At 25.7% G+C, this 21,374-nt stretch overlaps 1 protein-coding gene across 1 annotated transcript in view; it reads right to left on the bottom strand.

Annotated features, from left to right (window-relative positions):
• The window catches only part of LOC105361145 (hemicentin-1), a 196,240-nt gene that overhangs the window by 77,569 nt on the left and 97,297 nt on the right, over positions 1 to 21,374 (bottom strand). The window contains exons 4-6 of the mRNA XM_011498252.1: positions 17,547 to 17,657; positions 4,197 to 4,290; positions 3,271 to 3,383 (exon numbers count right to left, since the gene is read on the bottom strand). Coding sequence (XP_011496554.1) covers positions 3,271 to 3,383; positions 4,197 to 4,290; positions 17,547 to 17,657 — 318 coding nt within the window. The remainder of the gene's footprint in view (positions 1 to 3,270; positions 3,384 to 4,196; positions 4,291 to 17,546; positions 17,658 to 21,374) is intronic.

Below are 21,374 nucleotides of genomic sequence, written 5' to 3'. Positions count from 1 at the left end.
ATATGTGTTAATTATTGAATCGATGCATTAACCCTTTACTTGCCCGGCAACCCCACACAACATCTAGTGGGTTTTTTGTTCTAAGTTGATTTTTGCACGTTTGGCTGACGAGTCAGATTGTGGAATTATTTTCTGAACAAACATATAAAATACCTATTCGTTTTTTAATACATTTATTTATTATTTCATTTTTTTCATAGACTTCAATATTAAATACATTTAAAAAGGGTTAAATTTTATATAACATGTTATCACAATAATAAAATTATAAAAATAATTATCTTTAAAAAAAATGGAATGTCATGAAGTCAAGTATTTCAATTTTTACGATTCAGTAAATAAGTATATATTTGTAAAACTTTAATTATAAATTATTAACTCTTTGTTAAGATTATAAATATTATTTAAATTAAAAATTATATAAATAAGCATTAATAGAAATATATCTTCTTTTATATGGATTTTATTTATTGTAATGAGCGTTGTTGATATTGTAATAAAAATATTGAAATACTCTTAAAAGTACAATCTGTAATTACATCCAACAAACCATTGTGGTACAAACAACGACAAGAGGTCAATATTAATCTAGACACTGATTTTATATGAAAACTCAATTAGTAAATCAATATTAAAATTAAAATAATGAGTCCTTGTGTTTTATTACGTAAAATTGTACTTTATTGATAAATAAACATTTATTTAAAAATCCATTGGTTATAAATGTAATAATTCAAATAAAATTATATTAAATTTATGATCGGTTATATTACAGATCAATGCTTTTAAAGATTTTGTGTTTATATTTGTATTAAAAATTATTAAGTAGCAAATTTAATATATTCATAATAAAAATAATGCACAATAATCACTAGAATTATAATAAATAGAATGTTTGGAATATTTTTGTTGTCACTTGAAAATTATCTTAAGAAACCTGTATTCTTCAGTGTAGAAAATCAATTATTGTTCAAAATTTTTTAATTTGAGTATGAATTTGATTTATAATTTATTCTAATATGCTTTTTTCCTTTTTATTTTTTTAATTTCTATTAATATATTATTATATCTATTATATATTATTTACTTAGTTCTATTTAAATATCTGTAATTATGAATAAAGTAACTGCTTATGCAGATTAATAATTACTCTTTTTTATTATTAATTTAAAACTAAATAAATATTAAATATTCAATATATATATTTGGAAATTATTAATAAGCTTCTTTTATTCAAAATTACAGAAACTGAAGTAGCATCGAATAAAAATAGAAATCAATATAAAGTGAAATTAAATGACTACTCAAAGTGAGTATCAAAGTGAATATGTTTGGAAAATTTGCAATTGCTATTAAGAGGAAGTTTAATTATCCAAATTTATGCTATTGACATTTATTATATATTGTAAATGAATATATATTCAGTCACTGTTATATATTTCGTTTCAAAACAAGTTTTTCAGCGAAAAAAAGTCAATCCAATGGATTTATAAAAAAGAAATAAGATAAAAAAGTGAGTCGGAAGAATACGATATAGTTACTTGAATTAGTATAATATGTATGTAACAGGTTATAAATGTTAGACTTATTTTTAATTTATTTTATTTTAAACATACTTATAACAATTGTAAGTATACCTATGTATTTACAGATTCGTTTTTTATAAAAAATTTTCTGTAATTTTTTTATGCTTCAATATCAAAAGTATGACAATAATTAAATAAAAAAATTACAATTATAATTGTATTTAAAAGAACTTGGTATCTTTTTATTATATCTTAAATTTTACATTTATATATACGTGTATATAAGTATTTATGTTAGTATATTTATATATTGAATTTGCTTTTATTTCATTTTGACTTCATTACAGTCTTCGCGGCTTAAATAAAATAGTACTAATTGTTAATTTCTTAAAATAAATTAATTGAGATATAAAGAATTTACGACTACAATTATTTGATATTAAATTATATGATATAAATATATAAATTATTTCATATATCAATTATTAAAATTAATTTGTTACTATTGAGTGGTAGTGGTATCAATTAAAATCGTAAGTATTTTTTATTTTAGAAATAAATATTAAATACTATTTTGTATTTTATAGTCAGTAGTTCGTATTAAATTATGTTTTATTTATTAAATAATGAAGGTTATATGTAATATGTAAATGATAAATTATCTCATTATAGTTATTATTTGACAATTAGCATTCAAATATTCGAAGTTATTTATTACTATAATTGAAAATTGACACTGTATTAAATATGAATCATTACTAGGTATAGTGTAAAATGATATTTTGAATAAAACATATACTTTTATGTTTTCAATGTAGATGCTTATAATCACCTAATGATTTTCTTATTATGTAGGTATTTTGCAGAGAATAATATCAATAGCTATATATTTTTCAGTATAAAATGAATTAAGAAGTACAGGCTGCATACCTAGATTATTTACATTTTGATTTGAATTTTATAATTGAAATAGACTTTTATCTTGCATATAAAAAATCGAAGAATCGAATATAGACAAATTTTTGTTCACACTGCCACTAAGCCTCTACACAATTTAATTCGGAAGATCTTCTGTAACTAAACTTTTAAACTTTCTAATAGCAAGTCTTTAATTTGTCTCAATTCATTTAAATTACTGTTGATAAGGAACAGAAAACAACAGAAAATTTGTTATTTTAATTATATTACAAAGTTTTTAATTAGTTATGAGATGCAGAAGTTTAATAATTTCAATTGTTATAATGTTAATTGGAAATAGCTGAATTTTATATTCTGAATTTTAATTAAATTGTTCAATAAATTAAAAAACATTTTAAAAAATTTTTATTTTCTATAATCGGATTTATAAATATTTATTTACATCATTAGAGTATCATTTTATACTTATTATACAAAGTAGTATACAAAAATAACGTCTAGCACTCTACATTTATGCGTGTAGTATCTAATTATTTTTCTGACGAAAAAATACTTTGTTGCTTTATATTAACGTTCAGATTTCTTTAATAAACTATTCTAGTTTTCTCGTTTAGAATTTATTATTTTGTAACCGAATCGAATATATTATATAAAATAACTATAAAATACAAAAAATTTGAAGATAGTATTTGTGCAGGCATGAAAATAAATCTATATATTCACTCATTTCTGAATAGTAAAATTAATATATTTGTAAATATATAATTATAGTTAAATATTTTTTTTTAATTATGAGTACTAAAAATAATAATATTTTTTTACTTACAGTTTAAATCGAGTATCATGGATATTTTCTTTGGTTCTACAAGAAGTGTATTTTGTGCTTGACACGTAAAATTAGAGAAGAGATGTGACCTGTTCAGTGACTTTACTGTTAACCTAGAATTATAAGAAATATATTGATAGTAAAGATAAATCTTTTATTATACTAGTTATATATCAATTTATTTGTTTATCAATAGGAATTCGTTATTAACATTAAGATTATCAATAGGAATGACATATTATTTTTTAGTAAAATACATTCTACAATGATAATTTATATTTAATTTTATGGAATGGAAATTTTATAGAATTTTTTATGTCATGCATTTATAAAAATTGTACTACAAATTTTAAAACTAACAATAGACTAAGTAAAACAATTATATATTACATATGATATTGTAATGACAAAAATAATAACAAGAAGCAAATAAATACAGTTATTTACTTACCGCGAAAAAGAAAAAGTACAGCTCAATAAATTTTTATATATATTTTGAAGTTTCAAAACTATGAAATATACTTAATTATTTAAAAACTATATGTATCAATTGGATATATTTAAAATATTATATATATTATGAATCATTTCTTAAGTGGGTCATATTATTTGATTATTAATATTATAGTTTCCTTCTATTTTATTATTAGTATTCTAGTTCAAGTTCAAATGATGGTAGATCTATATCTTCAAAATTTCTTTTTTAATAATTGAAGTTATTATTCATTTACACATTTGCGATTAATATCATGCTTATAAATAAATTAAACAATTATGCGACTTAATATTAATAGATAGTTGTATTTTTATTAAGTTTTTAAATTTATTATATATATAAATTTTAATATATTATAAAATAATATAATATAATAATTATTAAAAATATTAAGTATATAACAGCTTAGGAATAATATCAAGTTTCTTACTTTTTTTCAATCACATCACCAGCTGTACTCTCGTAAGAATCATCATTCTTTATTTTTCCATTAACGAACCACTTTACAATAGGTTCAGGACTTCCTGGAATAGAATGAATAGAATTTTATATAAAATTGCATTATAATAAATATTAATATATAAAAGTATTTTAAACTAAATATACTATAAAAAAATAATAGTAACCACAGTAACTTAAAAAACAAAAATAAGAAGTATATTAGTAATAATAATAATAATTTTTAAACGGATCGTAATATAGAATATATAATTTATATATATTATATGAATACGTGAAATTTAGAAATTAGAAATTTATTAGCAAATTATAAAAGTAGATTTTTCCTTAGACTTGTATTATTATTAGAAAACAATTATTTATATATAAAGACAAAAATAATATGCTAATAAATGGATTTTGAATAATTTAATTAACTTGCCAATTAATAGTTACTTTAAGCTGCGTACAAAGGTGGCGTCATGTTCAAAATTATCATAGAAAATCGAAATTTTTAATTAACATCGTATTTATTGAATATTTATTTAAGTAGAATTTTTTGTTCAACATAATAATCTATATTTCCGATACTAAAAATTGCATTGTAGCCTGATGAGAGGCCGAGAGAGAAGCCAATCTATTGAGAGAAAAGGCTATTAAACAGTCGATGAGTTAGTAGTACTTATACATTAGTTAATCTGCGTAAAAAAAGTTAAAAGAATGAGAAATAAATGAGTGAGAGAGAAAATTAGTACAATTGTTACTGAAAATATTAAATATAGAAAAAGTCTGAGTAGGTTCATTGCAGCTAAAAAATTTGTTCTAATAACGTAGTTAAAGATTTTGACATATACACAAAAGTACAGAATTTTCGATCTTGAATTATTTTTAGTACATTGATGTTTTATTTACGGTAGCATCGATATTTAAATTAACATGTTTTTATTTGCAAATGAATTATTCATTTCCTTCTCCAATTTATACGATCATGATTTTTTCGTTTGATAAGTGAATAATTTTTATTAGCTAATTCATTTTCTTTTCAGTTAAATCAATGGCTGAGCATAGCAATAAAATTAAATTACTTAATTTAATTGTGGACATTATTACACTCTTCATGGACTACATTATTTGAATTAAATTTTATATTCTGTTTTAGACGTACCAATTAAAATAACTATATTGATTTTTTATTTCTCTTAAATAAAAGAAATGCTTTTATACGAATAAAAAAAAATTACTGCGTAACAAAAGAATTTTTTTTTTTTTAAAATCACAATTATACATATTATCATCAATAAATTATATTTTATCAATAATGTTAATTTTATAGTATTGAATGAATCATTGAAATTTAGAATTTATATCAATAGAGGTTAACGAGAAACACGTATATAATATATATCGGTGACTATGAATAATAGAAAGAAATAATTTAATAAAAAAATATAGAGGGTATAAAACATCATCGCAAAAGAAATAATTTTTTTCAATGAAAGGAAGAGAGAAGAAAAACCTTGCAATATAATTTTAATTCTTCGATATTTTGAATTTATGTTTCAGACATGTAGCACAAAATATTTAAATTTATCTAATAAAATATATGGATAATTAGTTAGCTGCTATTAGATTTATTGCAATATACATATTCAGAACTAATAATTTTATTTATTCTGAATTTAAAAATAAGATTATCAAATAACTATCAAATAATTTAATTTAATTTATTGTTATTATATATTTTTTATGTAATTCATTTTATTGTAATATTAATAATTGTATTAGAGTTTACGGACAAAAGTTTAAGGAATAATTTTTATTATATCATATATTAAATATACTCATTTTTGTTATATATTGTAAATATTTTATATTCATAAATTTTTTATTTAAAATTTGAACAAGTAGAAAGATTTCTGAATTTAATAATTACAATTATTTTTGAGGAAGTCGTACCATCTAACCAATTTTAATAAAAAGTTAAAAAATATAAATGATTAGCTCTTGAGTATAATTTTATGTGTATAAGGAATTCAAACTTGATCGAACCGCAAAATGTGCCGTTTTAAAAGTAATGTTTAGTTTAAAAATATCTATTTGAAAAATGAAATTTATTCTTTTATGTTAAGATAGTATCAATGCCCTTCATAATTTGAATAAACAATGATGATAATAATAAATAAAGAGATTCATGTAAGCAGTGAATGAAATATGAAACACGACTGATAGAAAAGGTGAAAGAGCGAAGGAAAAAGGGAGATAAAATATGATGGAAAATTCAACATCCGGTAATAACATAATAATATACTAATATAATGAGAGTACGAGCTTATTAATTTTGTAACCTATTATATCTTTTGTTTTCTGCTTATGTACATCCTGGAAAGGGAGAGGAAAATAAAAGAATAATGAGAAGAAGAAAATTTTGTGTTGTAATGTATATTATGTACGCGTATGTATTTCTAGTTATATGAAAATACATGTAATAAAAAAAATTAATAATATATAATATTAATAGAACTTTTGAATAGAGTTTGTCTGAGCAAAAAATTACAGCTTTTAATAAAATGATCGGTGGATTCATTATTACAGATTTTGAGGATTTAGAGCGTATCTCTAATAAATTAATTTTCAATACATATTGAAATATATATTGAATATATTTATATTCTTATTTAATTTCTATAATTTATATTATAAATGAAATGATTTAAAAGCTAAGTCAAATAATAATATATTAATAAAAACCTTCATATATACAAAAATAAGATTAAATGTTTTATGTTTATATTTTAACAACTATGCTATGCTATATAATATCAATAAAATAAATAGTCAGATTGGTAAGTTCCTGGAAATAATATTTTCTATATTAAATAAGTAAGTGTATTTTTTTTATTAACGGTACAACAACTACAAGTAACAATTTTTATCTTTCAAAATTAAATATAATAATGTATGAACAAATAAGTACGTATGTTTAAAATAAAGAAATAATTATTGTTTTCTATTATTAAATATGATTTATTTTGAATTTATATTAACATATATTATATAATAATAATATATAATAACATATATAAACATATGTTAAATTGAACACAATCTTTTTAAAAGTTTGATAGTATTATTGTAAATTGTTTTAATTCTTGAAAAGAGATATAAGAAGATCTAAAATTTTAAAACACAAATGTTAGAAAGTATTGAATGATTTACATTACATTATTTAAATTACAACAATTACATTATTTGAAGTTATGAAATATAAAAATTTTTATTCATTTTGAACAATAAATTAGTTATTATAGATAAAAAATAGTTTTTACTTCAAAAGTTTTATTATGGAGTTTTTATTTAATTATCAGTTGTCATTAGTTTATCATAATTGTATATTAATATTTTTGCAAAATAAAATTTTGCTAAAATAAAATGATATATTATATAATTTCGAATAAATTCGAATTTACTGACAATATTAATGAATATAATACGCAGCCCATGATTGCAAGATTAACTAACTAGTATATAAAGTATTATAAGTGATGCAAATAGAGCGAGAAACATAGACAAAACATATAGAGAAATAACGAAATATATATAAATACATATTTTCGTGTGCATATTTTCATGTCGCGAGAGCTAGAGAGAAGAGAGAAAGAGAGAGAGGGGACTGCTTTTTGTGCTCGTTTGCGCAAGTGGATATGTGGCTGCACACATAAAAACCAAGAGCGAGAAACGTGATAGTGAGTGTTTTAAATTTTAACACGAGCTCACGGAAGCTATTTACTTTTTTCCCTTTCTTCTTTCCTCTTATGTTCCTGTGGCAGAGGACACTTTGTACATTGTGATGCTGTTGCCAAAAAAACATAACCCTTTGCATTTTAGTTAAAGCTTCGTGTCGTGTGCCGCAACATTACTCAGAAATAGAATTTGTTCCTTTTAGTACTTTTGAAATTAAAGTTTCATTGCCTTTCGAGAGTACCACTTCGTATTTTTTTACTAGATAATTGCATATGTAGAGTGGGCATTACATTAATTTTATTCAATTTAGTCTTATTAATTGCTGTGGATGTATGGGGCACATGTCTTACATTACTTGTATCATTAAAGAGAACATAATTTAGATGCCAATGTATTTATATTATATGTAAGTAGTTGTGTAAACAGTGTAAATATATTGTGGAGTTGGAATTGTTATTAATAGTAGACCTGGAGTATATTATTCTTATACAATATTAATTGTTGTTATTGTTCCATTTTTTTTTGTAAGTTTTATATACATAAAATTAAAAAATATAAATTTTTTTAAGAAACAGTTTTAACAGTTATGTAATAAACATTACTATTTCATTTATTTTAAACATATATGTATTAAGTAGAAGTTAAACCAAATTTTCATAAAACTATTTTTTCAGTTATTTTAAATGTGATAAACAATATCATCTATTTTCATATTTATATAATTATTGTAATTGAAAGCGAAGGTGTAAATATGCACATGAAATTTATGTTAATAGTACTTAAAAATTAGAATTGAAATCAATTGCCTAACTCATTAATATGTATAAAACGAAAATAAACATAATATATAAGTAACATTAGAAATATCATATGAAACATTATATATATATATATATATGTGGATGTATGTACATATGAGCTTTTCTAATTAGCTGTATTCTTCTACTGGACGAACCTGATTTCGAGGTGTGACAGAGTAGATTGACAAGAAAAGATAAATAAAATATAATCCAGTGCATGAATACGATGAATATCGAGTAAATGCTACACTATATGTAAAATAATGAAATATTAATATCGGTACTAAATAATGAATGCAAGAAGCAATTAAAGAACTTCATTTAAAAAAAATGTAAGGACACACTGTTTCCCGCATTATTTTAATATATCCTTTCTATACATTTTTATATAAAAATTACTGTAATGAAAAATAAGAGTATATTATCAATGAAGTCATTATTATTGTGCATTTATAATGTTTTTTAATTCTCGTATTAATTAATAGATTTTGTTTTCATTCAATTAGAATTCTTATTTTTTCTCATTTTCATTTACAAATATTTTGAAATGTAAATAAAATTTTTTAGATTTAATAATCTATTGTAATGTAATATTATTTCGGAATATATAATATTTTATTAAACTTTTTATACTCATTAAATTATTTACATAAGTGGATATATTTAAAAACTGTTATACGACATGATTACATTTAGAAACATTTCGAAACAATTATACTTTAAATATAAGTTAAATTATATTTCCAGTGAAAAATACTTTAAAATTTTTATTATCTTTTTTTATATACATTTTATCCAATAGATTAATCATTAGTTGTTATTTTAATTTCAAAAACAATAATTTTAAAAGTACCATTGGTTTCAGACAAATAGGTTAAAATATATATTCAGTCTGTTTAATAACATAATGGTATACTTGTTTCGAAAAATATTTAATTTCATGATTAGTTATAATTGCAATGGAAATATATTTTTTATTTATACTTTATATACTTCTTATTTACGAAATTACTTGACTATTCATTTTACGTATTATTAATATACTTATATAAAATATAGTTTTAAAAACCAGTTCCACATTATGATTAATTTATCGATATATTATCAATTAATCTATGTGAACAATACTTTTGAGAAATTATATTGCAGTACCTATAGAACGTTTGATTAAAATAATATTGGATCATCATATAATTAATGTAGATTCCATTATTTGTTATATGTCAATTGAATTTATATGACACGTCTTCACAATTTTTTGAAGTTCTAAATCATAAAACAGCTTAAAAAAACATTTCATGTCCAACCGGCAAGTTGAAATAATTTATAATGTTTGTGTTTGGGATTGAAACAGTCTTCACGAATTCAAAATAGAGAACAATACTCGCCGCCGGACACTCTTGTTTGTAAATACGAGTCAACGAATTCGGAAATTTTTTCGACAATGTACAATCAAATATACTACAATATTTCCGCATAACAACGCCGATGAAACTTCTAGAAGCTTCGTTTTCTGACGTCATTAAGATTTTCAGCATAGCAACAACCATCAGCATTGTTGCTGGCGTTGTAAGCTGCTACGCGAATAGTTAAGAGTTGCTCGCCACGCGCCGAGGCACTGTATGTTTAACTTGTCAATTGGTTGTGTTGACCACGAGTTTGGAGTTAGTGTCCATGGAGGACTAGTCCACCATAAAGGGTGAGTTTTAAGTTGTTAGGTGGTGAGTCCTCTGGATGCGCAGTCGGCTGGATTTGAGGTTCCCGGCACATACCTCCATTGTGCTTCTGCTGTGAGTTCTTGAATTTGTGTGACTCTGTTGCACACAAATTCCTTCCATCGTGACGGGTGAGCCTTGATCCAGATCAGTGTTACTCGTGAGTCCATCCATAGATGTGTGGCCCTTATCCTTAGTTTTAGTGAAGTTTTGATGCGTGTGGTGAGCTTTGATAGTAGTAATGCGGTTGTTAATTCTAGCTTAGTTATTGTTAGTTTTTTAAGTGGTGCCACCCTTGTTTTTGAACATATGAATGTGACGGTCGGTTCATTTTCTTCATTGTATATTGCCATGTATATGACGGCAGCCATTGCTAGTTGCGATGCGTCACCGAATCCATGTAGTTCTATGTTGGATGTTTCCTTTGTTTTGAACCACCGAGGTATGGTTAATTCGTTTAGTGTTTGTAATTCTCTTCTGATGGTGTGCCATCGATTGACAACTTGAGCTGGGAGGGGATCATTCCATTCAACTGAGTGGAGCCATAGTTCTTGGAGTAGTAATTTAGCTCGTATTATTACGGGAGATGCGAATCCCAATGGATCAAACAATTTTGCAATGTCAGAGAGAATGGTACGCTTTGAGGTGGTGGTTGCTTGGGGAGCCAATGATGTTGAGAATGAGAAGATGTCTTCGTGGGACCTCCATTGCAGTCCTAGAATTTTGGTGGCATCTTCGGTTAAGTTGAAAGACTGTTTCGGATTTGGCGGGACCTCAATGGCGGTTATTACTTCTTCGTTGGTAGAGTGCCATTTTGCTAGCGCGAATCCGCCCGCCATGCAGAGGTCTCTTAATTGTGTTGTTGTCTCTACTAGTTGGCTTGGATTGTCTGCACCGCCAAAGATGTTGTCCACGTATCTTCCGTATTTGATAGGGAGTACGGTGTCTTGTATGAGTTGAAGGAGTGTTCGTACAGCTAGAAAGGGGGCCGCTCTGGTCCCATATGTGACAGTGGTTAATTGATAAATGACCTCGTTGCCCAGTTCGTCTATCCACAGGATTCGCTGTAGATCCCAGTCGTCTTTGTGGACCAGTATCTGTCGGTACAGCTTTGTGATATCTGTGAAGAATAAGTACCTGTGTTTGCGGATCCAAATTAGTACATCTACAATGTTTGGGTTTAGGTTGGCGCAGGTGTGCATTATGTCATTCAATGATCGTCCGGTCGTGGATGGGCTTAATCCGTTGAAGACGACTCTAAGCTTAGTTGTAGAACTGTCCGGTTTTATCACACCATGGTGTGGCAGATAGTACGCCCTTTTTTTGGATTAGTAGTTTGTTAGTAGTCTTCGCATATGATTCATGTTCTCGTATTCTGTCATGAATTGAACATATAGCGTGCGATAATTGTCGTCCTTTGTGAACCGTTTTTGTAAACGCACCAGGCATTGATGGGCCACGCAGTATGAGTCGCCAAGTGTCTCGGGGGATTCTGAAAGAGGGAGTTTGACCATGTACCTTCCAGTGCTTGCTCGTGCTTGGTTTGCTATGTAGTACTGTTCACACTGCTGTTGATCTGGATTAAGTTGACCGCTTGGTTCCCTTGGTATTTCTTCTATTATCCAGAATCGTAATAGTAGGTTTCGCAGGCTGTCTTCTAGTTCTTCCGTGGTTATGGTCATTGATGTTGCAATGTGAGTGCAGGTACCGACTGGTCCAATAACTACCCAGCCGAACATTGGCAATTGTGCTATAGGTAAGTTTGGTGAAGTCTTGATGATGTTGGGTTTCATTACTTGTCCATACGAGTCGGCTCCCAACTCCATGTCTACAGGTCTGGCTTTGGCGTAATTTTCGTCGGTCAGTGGCAATCCCTGGATGTGAGGCTATGTACATTGTGGGAGGTCATGGGGCGGTAGAAGTATGGATAAGGATTTGAGTATGTGAGCATGTACAATAATTGATTCTCTTGATTGCAATGATTGTATAATGAGTGTGATGATCCCTAGTGGCTGTATTGGTGAAGTTCTGCCAATTCCGTGTACAAGTATTTCAGTCCTTTTGGGCGTCACATGAAATAGTCGTTCCAATCTTTCCGTGATGATTGTGATTTCGGAACCAGTGTCTATGAGTAGCCGGGCTTGTTGTGTCGTTGATTGTATGATCACCTTAGCTACAGCAGTGGCTAATAATGTTATTGGTTGTTGGTGCTCACTTTCACTGGTGTGCCTCGTGTCTACTCATGTGGTGTGTAATGACTGGACGTTGGTTGATGTGTTGTCTGGTGCGTCATGTAGCAATGAGTGGTGTGCCTTATTGCATACGCAACATCTTCTCTTGTTTAAGCAAGGCTGTGGCAAATGATTGCTCAGGCAGTTATGGCATAGCCTCTTCTCCTTGATTACGGCCAGTCTCTGAGTGGGACTGAGCTGCTTAAATTTATTGCATTTCCAAATGTGGTGCAGTTCCTTGCAGTGAAAGCATTGTGATTTTACGTCGTCTTTCCTTCTAGTTGAACCTGGTGGTTCGTGCGTGGTGGATGATTGGCACAATCTTACGAACCTTTTGTTGGGCGTACGATGTTGGGCTTGTTTTATTGACGATTGAAGTCCTTGTGTGCTTGCCATTGTTACATTTTCTAGTGCTCCCATTCTTGTCATTACGAATTAATCAAACTTCTCGAATAGTGGGTATGAATTGTCTTCCAATGATTGTTCCCAGGCTGTTATTACTTGCTCGTCTAATTGTAATAATGCCACATGTAGCAGTAGTGCGTCCCATGCGTTTGTGACATTATGTTGCATCAGTGATCTTCGTAGATTGCGTAGTTTGCTCATTGAAGTCGACACATCCGGGACTCCCTTCACTCTTGTTGATGAGATAGTGATTGCTTACGTAATAAGCGCTTTCAGAGCTAGTCGGGGTGAGTTGTATTTTTGTTGCAATAACTGCCAGGCTGATTCCAATGACTCGTGCTGTAGCGGCATGCCTGATATTAATTCTGCGGGTATTCCTTGCAGAGAGTTCCGCAAATAGTGTAGCTTTTGAATTTCGCTTAGCTTGTTGCTTTTAAGTATTAGTGATTAAAACAGGTCTCTGAAGGCGGGCCATCATGCAAGGTAGTTTCCGTCGAACTTGGGGATAGGGATGTCTGGAAGATACGTCACTCCACGAGCCTCTGCTGGCAGTATCCTGTCATCTGCACTCGAAGGCCTTGGTGTAGTGGTGGTTGTTGAACCTAATTCTTGAGATAATTGCATGATCAATGTTGTGGCTGTAGTGGGGCAGATGCACTCTTCCATCATGGCGTTCTTTGTGAAGTATTCATTTGATGCGCCTGACAATGGCCAGCTATTGGCAATGGATTTATATTCTATTGTGAATGCATTGTGTATTTCGTCAATTTTTTGTTTTATTGCTAGTGTTTCTGGTAGGATTATGGATGTGTAAGTGGAGTTAACTTGTGGGACGGCGATCCGATCTTGATGACTGCTTGATTGAACTAGTAAGAGGACGAGAGCGTCAAGCGCGTCTCCTTAAATATTATAGTACAGGCTTACGATTCCAGTGAATTCTAGATTGCTCTTGTCATGCTGATAGTTGAAGTGACGTCGCTAGAATCTAGCCTTGGAGAGTTCGTCGGCCCTTGTTAGTCGGAATTGTAATTTAATTTTGACTATTTTAGTATCGAAATTTCCCGATTCCGTAGAATCGTGTTTACGACTTGCACGCAATATTTTGACCTAAGCAGGTGTCTTTACCTCTCCCACTTTGTTTACCGCGTAAAATGCTGCAATCCGTAACAGTTATAAATTGACATTATTTCATTTATACATGAAATAGAGTTTTGATTATTTATAGCGCATAATTAATAAAATTATTATAATGCATTTGTAGTAATGTTATTCTCTGTTACCGTTAATTTTATCAATAAGCATAGCAAGTATTTTATTTATATATTTTATCTTATGTGATTATATTCTATAAACTGATTTTTGTTGGATTCTATTATACTAATATTAATATTATGAGTTTATCTTAATTAATTATTATAATTATATGTCATAATATATAATTATAAATACTCGTTTAATTTCATGAACATTTTGAATGATTTCCTTAGCAATGATTAAGTTTTCCATAAAGTGTGACTTATGTACAGTAAGTTCTTGTATTGGACGTTATAAATATATTTCTTTTTTCTATATATCTGTGTAAGAATTAATGTACTTCTGATTGTAAAAGGAAAGAGGAAATTATTAAAAATAAGTTTTTAATTATAAAAAGACACAAAAAAATGGTCGAAATAAAAAATTGTTTGTGTTAATATTTCTTTGTTCTTGTTTTTATATATTCGTGTTAATATCTTAAATTTTAGACTATTGTACGAAGAGCTTTCTATTTGGTTCATGCTAATTTCTATCAATATTGACTATTTTTTTCAAATTATTATTTACATTCCGTACTCGTATATTATGTTGTTTGTTATTATTGCATTAAAAAGAATCTTAGGATACTATTAATTTTATTAATAAAAAATTATTGTTTAGATAAGTAATACAGATTTGTTTCATTTTATAAAAATTTATCTTTCTTATAAAATATTTCTATTCTTTAGTTTAAATATTTATATTTAGAAATTTATATTTAGAAATATATAAAAATTTATAAAATTTTATATTTAGAGAAAAAGGTTAAAACCCTGTAATAATAATTTCTTAAAAATATTTAATTTAAACATAATTTTAAATAATTTTATATATTTTGTTTATGAAAGACCATTAACTAACATGATATGTACATATATATATATATATATATATATATATATATATAATAATAATAATAAATACGTACAATTCTATATTAATTAACATATATTAATTATATATTCATTTTAATAAATTTATCGATTTTATATTTCTTAATGTTTATTAGATGATAAAATAATTACATCATAACATATATGAATTTATACATCGAAATATAATAACTCCAATACCTGGTCATTTTATTTTAATAAATAATACATTAGTAAAATCATATGATTGATTATAAAAAAATTATTATATATAGTTCAAAGTCAAGTATGCGTGTTACAATAATTTATTAAAAAAAAATTTATTTATAATTTAATAATATAATATTTATTTTACATGCAATTTAAAAATCTAATAATAGACAGACTGAAACCATATACAGTCATTATTTTCATTTTACATATTGTCTAATAACTATCTAACGAAGTCTCTATTATCTATTACAAAATTGAATAAAATATATCGAATTATGGTTAGTTTTTTGCTGTTCTTTTAATTTAAACTTCTTTATAAATCTATAAATGATCTATTTGAATTTCATATGTATGTATATTTCGATACGATCTTCAAAATTAAATTACTTTATTCATTATATATTACATACTTCATCATAAATTTTGCTTGATCTTTAATTAAGAGCAAAGTTTAGCAAGTTCTGCATACATAATTAGATGCAACTCCGCCGTGACAGAACAAACAGTAGAAACTTTCTCTCTAGAAAAGCACACAGATTATATTAGAGAAACAAGCGTGAAATAATAAATAAAATTATAAATATAGAATATAATTAAATTAATAAATATTATAGAAATCATGATCAATTAATATTAAGAAAATCAGTAATTGAACTAAATGAAATTGATATCAATTTAAATTAAATTATTCCTCATAATAATTAAGTAACGCTTGTATAAAATATAGAATAAATATTAAAATGTTATTATATTTTATGCGATTACAAGAAAGTATAGATAAAAACTTTCTTACAAATATAAACAAATATATACAATAATACACAAGAATAATAAATTATTCAGTATTCTATTATAGAACAATAATGTAATTTAATTTTTTAATAATTACAGTTTTATATATTATAGCAATTTCATTTAGGAAATTTTAGCATTGAAAGATATTTTATAAATTGAAATTCAAAGTATAAAGTTAATATTAATAAACCTTTGAAATCTAATTAAAAAAAAAAAAGCAATTAAATAAATTTGCAGATCGTTAAATATTCAAAATACTGTTTTTATATTTCTAATTTATAATCATTAAAATTTTGAAAACGTATTTAATACAATTTCTTTAGTAAATTTTATAATTATTTATAGATTGCGTTTAATTTAGTAGTTATATTTTTACACATATATTTAATATGATATAAAGGTTTTTACAAAATTTTTATATCTAATTTATTAAAAATTCTGGTTAATATTATTATTAATATCTTTTATAAATTTATCATTTAAAATTGAATGATAAAGGTAATAATATAAAAAGTATTATATTTAAACAAAAAATTTTTTATTTATTTTATTGTTATAAAATAATTGAACAGTTAAAATATTATTTGAACGTATAAAAATTAATTATTAGTATATTTGTCGTATTAGGAGTCGTATATAATAAAGTATATAAAGTATCACAGAATGAAGTTTAATGAAAATATTGGGATGCAATTGATAGATGTTAATAAGAACTGCAAAAATCGAAAGAGGGAAAGTTAATAGTATAGATATATAAATAAATAGTAAATAAATTAAACTAATTTTATTTGAAAATAATTATATGTACTATATTATACCTACATTTGATTATAATGTAAGTAATAGCAATGTAATATTAAAATCAGATAAAAAAATTATTTATATTTTATTTAATTTTTTTAATACGTATATCTTTATTTTATTAATAATATATATTAATCAGTAAAAACTTAATTTAATTTGTAAAAATATATAATTAATATATATTCGCTCAAACAACTATAACAAAAATTTAAATTGAATATTATGTAAAAAAAGAATTTTTTTAAGAATATACAATAAACGTTAAGGAAGAGTGCTATGTGTGAGTTATAAAGAATAATGGTTTACTTTGCGGTGGGGTATGTCGTATCGGTTGTCATATTGTTAGGGATGACAAAACTTGTAAAAATGTATCCTTTCATAAAATACCCGAACGAACAAAATCTGTTTGACAACTTAAATATTAACTATGAGAATTTTTGCGTAATTGAGAACGTTTGCTTATATTTACATACCTCCAGTAACACGACATGTAAGAGAAAGATTGTCGCCCTCTTTGTATGGACCGGATGTTCCATTGAGTATTCGACCCCACATGTCTAAAATAGCTGGCTGTTCAGGTGGAACTATAAATAATGATAATTATATTAATATTGTAACTATATATTTTATTTATTTTGTTTGAATATATAAAATCTGTTAAATTTTTTCATATTATACCACTATATAATACAGGATTTTTTACTTTTTTACTTTAAATTAATGCAAGTACATCATTTAAAATGAAGGAAATGAAACAATTCATAATTATTATTTTTATATGAAATATTTTAAAGCATTTCTTGAGTTTATAAATTGCTGAGAATAATTAATATTATATGGAAATATATTTGTTCGTATTTTATATTTTACATATTAATTATAACTGTGAAATAAAAATTGTATGATCAATAAAACTTTTGTTATATTACTGTTCTTATACTCTGCAGTTAATATAATACATTATTCGAAATTTAATAACTTTCATATTATTTAAGTAAAATTTTCTTTGAATATATAATAATTTCATTAGTAAAATTTATTTAGGAATTTCTTTCTAATTTGATTGATTTATCTTTTCTATTGATAAAAGAAATTCATAAAACATAAATTTAATCAATTTATGATTATATTACTTTGATATATTCATTTAATTTTTTAATTTCATTGTAAAACCAGGAAAAGAATTATGTACTTGTTGGAAGTGCATAACCATACCATTTGTTATTAGTGCTTTAGGCTTCATATATAAATATATTTCCTCAAAAATATGATTTTGTAGGAAATTATTGAAAAATTACTTTGGCTTTTATTAATATTAGCTAATAGTGAAAACATGTAATACATTTTAAGGAATGTAAATCTGAGAGACTATTTTTCTTCTTTCAATGTATTTCTTTATTTAGTGATTCGAGGTTCTACTGTACATATGTACTATATATATTATTACATTTCATAAATGTTTAGAAAAAAAGTACGTAACGAGCAAACTAAATTCACTGAAAAATATAATATATATACAAAGGGAGCGTATAAAAAAAGAGAACAGAAAGAATATCCCGTGAATAAATATATGTGTGTGTGTGTGTGTTCGCAATCGTGAATGCATATTTATATGCGAAAGATAGGCAATAATAAGTGAAGTAGAAGTAAAAGGAAAAGGAAGAGAAGCAAGGAAAAGTTGTGGTGAGAGAAAAGGTAGAGGAGAATCTAAACTCCCGCTCGCGAAAGCGGCTTAAATTGATTGACCTTATCGTTAAATTAAATCACACGATGTACATTCAGGATTAGACGTAATGGCATGCTTCCATGCGTAAAATTGAACTGACCCGCTTACAAGATGCTAATCAACATTGTGTATTTGCGTATACATAGTTAGAGAGTTATACAGAAGATGATGGAATTACGAAGTGTTGGCAAACGATGGACGTGTCTGCAGTCAGTTTTGGACGAAGTGAGAATACTGAACATTTATATGAGAAACTGTAGGACATAGATCAAGTACTGCCATGTTAGACAAACAGAATGTCTAATGTTATATGGAAAATTCAATACATATGCACGATGGTTACCAAATAAAGATTTGCATCGAGTGAAAGTGATTGGGTTAGAAAAATTTAAAACAATATTATTGATATATATAAGAAACGATTGAGGGAGATATGTACAGATTTCTTGACTATTTTAAAGACATTAAGTATAGTCATTATTATTAGCAATATTTAAATCATAATTGTATTATACTAATATATTGTAATATAATATATTATGTTAATTAAACATATAATTACAAAATTTATTAATTTTTTGCGTTGGAGCATTTTGGCAGTAAATAATTCCGAAAATACTTTAACAGAAATTCTATTTCAAATAAAAAAATATGGTATATATTAAAAAAATTCATTCTCATTGGATAATTTATTTTAAATTTTCTCTAAAATCTACGATTCAATTAAAACATTGTATTTGTACAAAATGCCAAAATTTAAATAAATTTGTTATAATTGAACTTTTAAACTATATACTAAGATTATATTAAATTACTGTTTATTCTTAATAGTCTACTATATATTATAATAGCATAAAAATATTTAAATTATATAATTGAATATTATAAAATAGTTTTTAAAAATATGCAAAACCTACCATTCGAAAAATAATCTTAACATTCGTTCTTATTTTTTACATTAAATAATGTAACTGTACTTTTCATTTGGTGTAATATGCGGAATGCGCATGTAGAATGCATATCATGAATAAGAGATAAAAATGAAAAAGAAATATGTCTGTTACTATGCACATATGCTGATCGATTTAGTAGAAGGAGAGATATTGCAATAGCAATTACCAACGATAATTAATAGACTGAGCCTTTGAAAGGCGATAATTTTAGGGGGGATAGTGGGTCTGAACAGTATAGAAGATCGTATGTAGAGATCATACCCTGTGTTGCTGCTACCCATTTTTATTTCATTTTGGCTATTCCTATTAATTTATTCCTTTTTCTTTTACTTTGATCAACACAGTTGACAGCCGCAATTTTATTTTAGTTAATTTCAATGCGATCCTGTGGACTACAATCGCCTTCATACAAAAAATTGTGAACTGACTGAAACAAAATGTATATGAATTGCTATTTTCGTTTATTACAATGACTCTTGCAGAGTAACAAACTTTTTATAAAAATCTTGCTTTCCTATAAAAAGTTGGTATCGAACTAATTAAAACCTCTTAAAATTTTAACTAATTTGGAAAACAGGTTGCATATTTTTCAACTTTAATATTACATGGTATTATATAAAACCGTTTAGTTAAATATAGTAATATTTTAAAATTTCTTTTTTTTAAATTTTCTTGAGTAACAATTAATAGAGAAATTTATTTCATTCTATTATACTGACACATTTGATGTTTTGTATGCATATTTATTATTATTCATAAATAAATTTCATTAATTTAAATTGAAACAATATTTTAATGGAAATAATAATAAAAATATACGTAATAATTACAAGAAATTTAAACTAATTTTTTTTTACTGTATTGCATAAAAATCATGTGAATTTAATTGTAATATGTTATTTTTAATTATTTTTTGCGGATTTCTTTTACTAAAAATTTTACGAAATTGAAGATAGTATTTTTTATTATAAATTATTTTCTTTATTCAGCTTTTATATTAATTATGTATATTTTTAAATATCACATCAATGAATATAATCGATAAAATTATAATTGAAAAATAAAAAGAATTAAATAATTGATATTATATTATACAATATTTGCTTGTATATTACAGATTATTATAAATTACTTATAGTTAATAATAGTAAACTATTTTTAAGGTCTCCCCATTTTATTCCTTTGATTATTACTTAGAATTGTTTGTCCTGTCCCTCTGTTTTTCACGATATTAGAAAATTATATTAAGCAAAGGACTTGGATAATCTGCAAGAGTCGAATTGGAGGGTTATCCGAGATAATTATCATTTTATATATGGAATATCCTTTAGTTCTAGCGATTTAACTTCTTAGTAATTCAGATAATTTGAAAACGATTAGATTCCAGGCGAATAAAGTAGGAAAGGCGTCTCCCATCAACACCTAGTAGTAATTGCTACGCAAGGTCGGACATATGAAAGAGCAAGTTCCGAAAATTAAACAACAGAGAGTAGTCCGCGAATTCGATTTGTTTGTTATCCGCTTGAGATATGACTGGTTTACATGCGATTCCAAAACGCATTCGAATATCAATTAATATCCATATATTTACTACGTGTATTTCTCTCAAAATGCAAAATGTT

Source organism: Ceratosolen solmsi, unplaced genomic scaffold (genome assembly GCF_000503995.2).
Source record: "Ceratosolen solmsi marchali unplaced genomic scaffold, CerSol_1.0 scaffold14, whole genome shotgun sequence".
Classification (NCBI taxonomy): Eukaryota; Metazoa; Arthropoda; class Insecta; order Hymenoptera; family Agaonidae; genus Ceratosolen; species Ceratosolen solmsi.
This window is presented reverse-complemented; position numbering and strand designations above follow the sequence as displayed.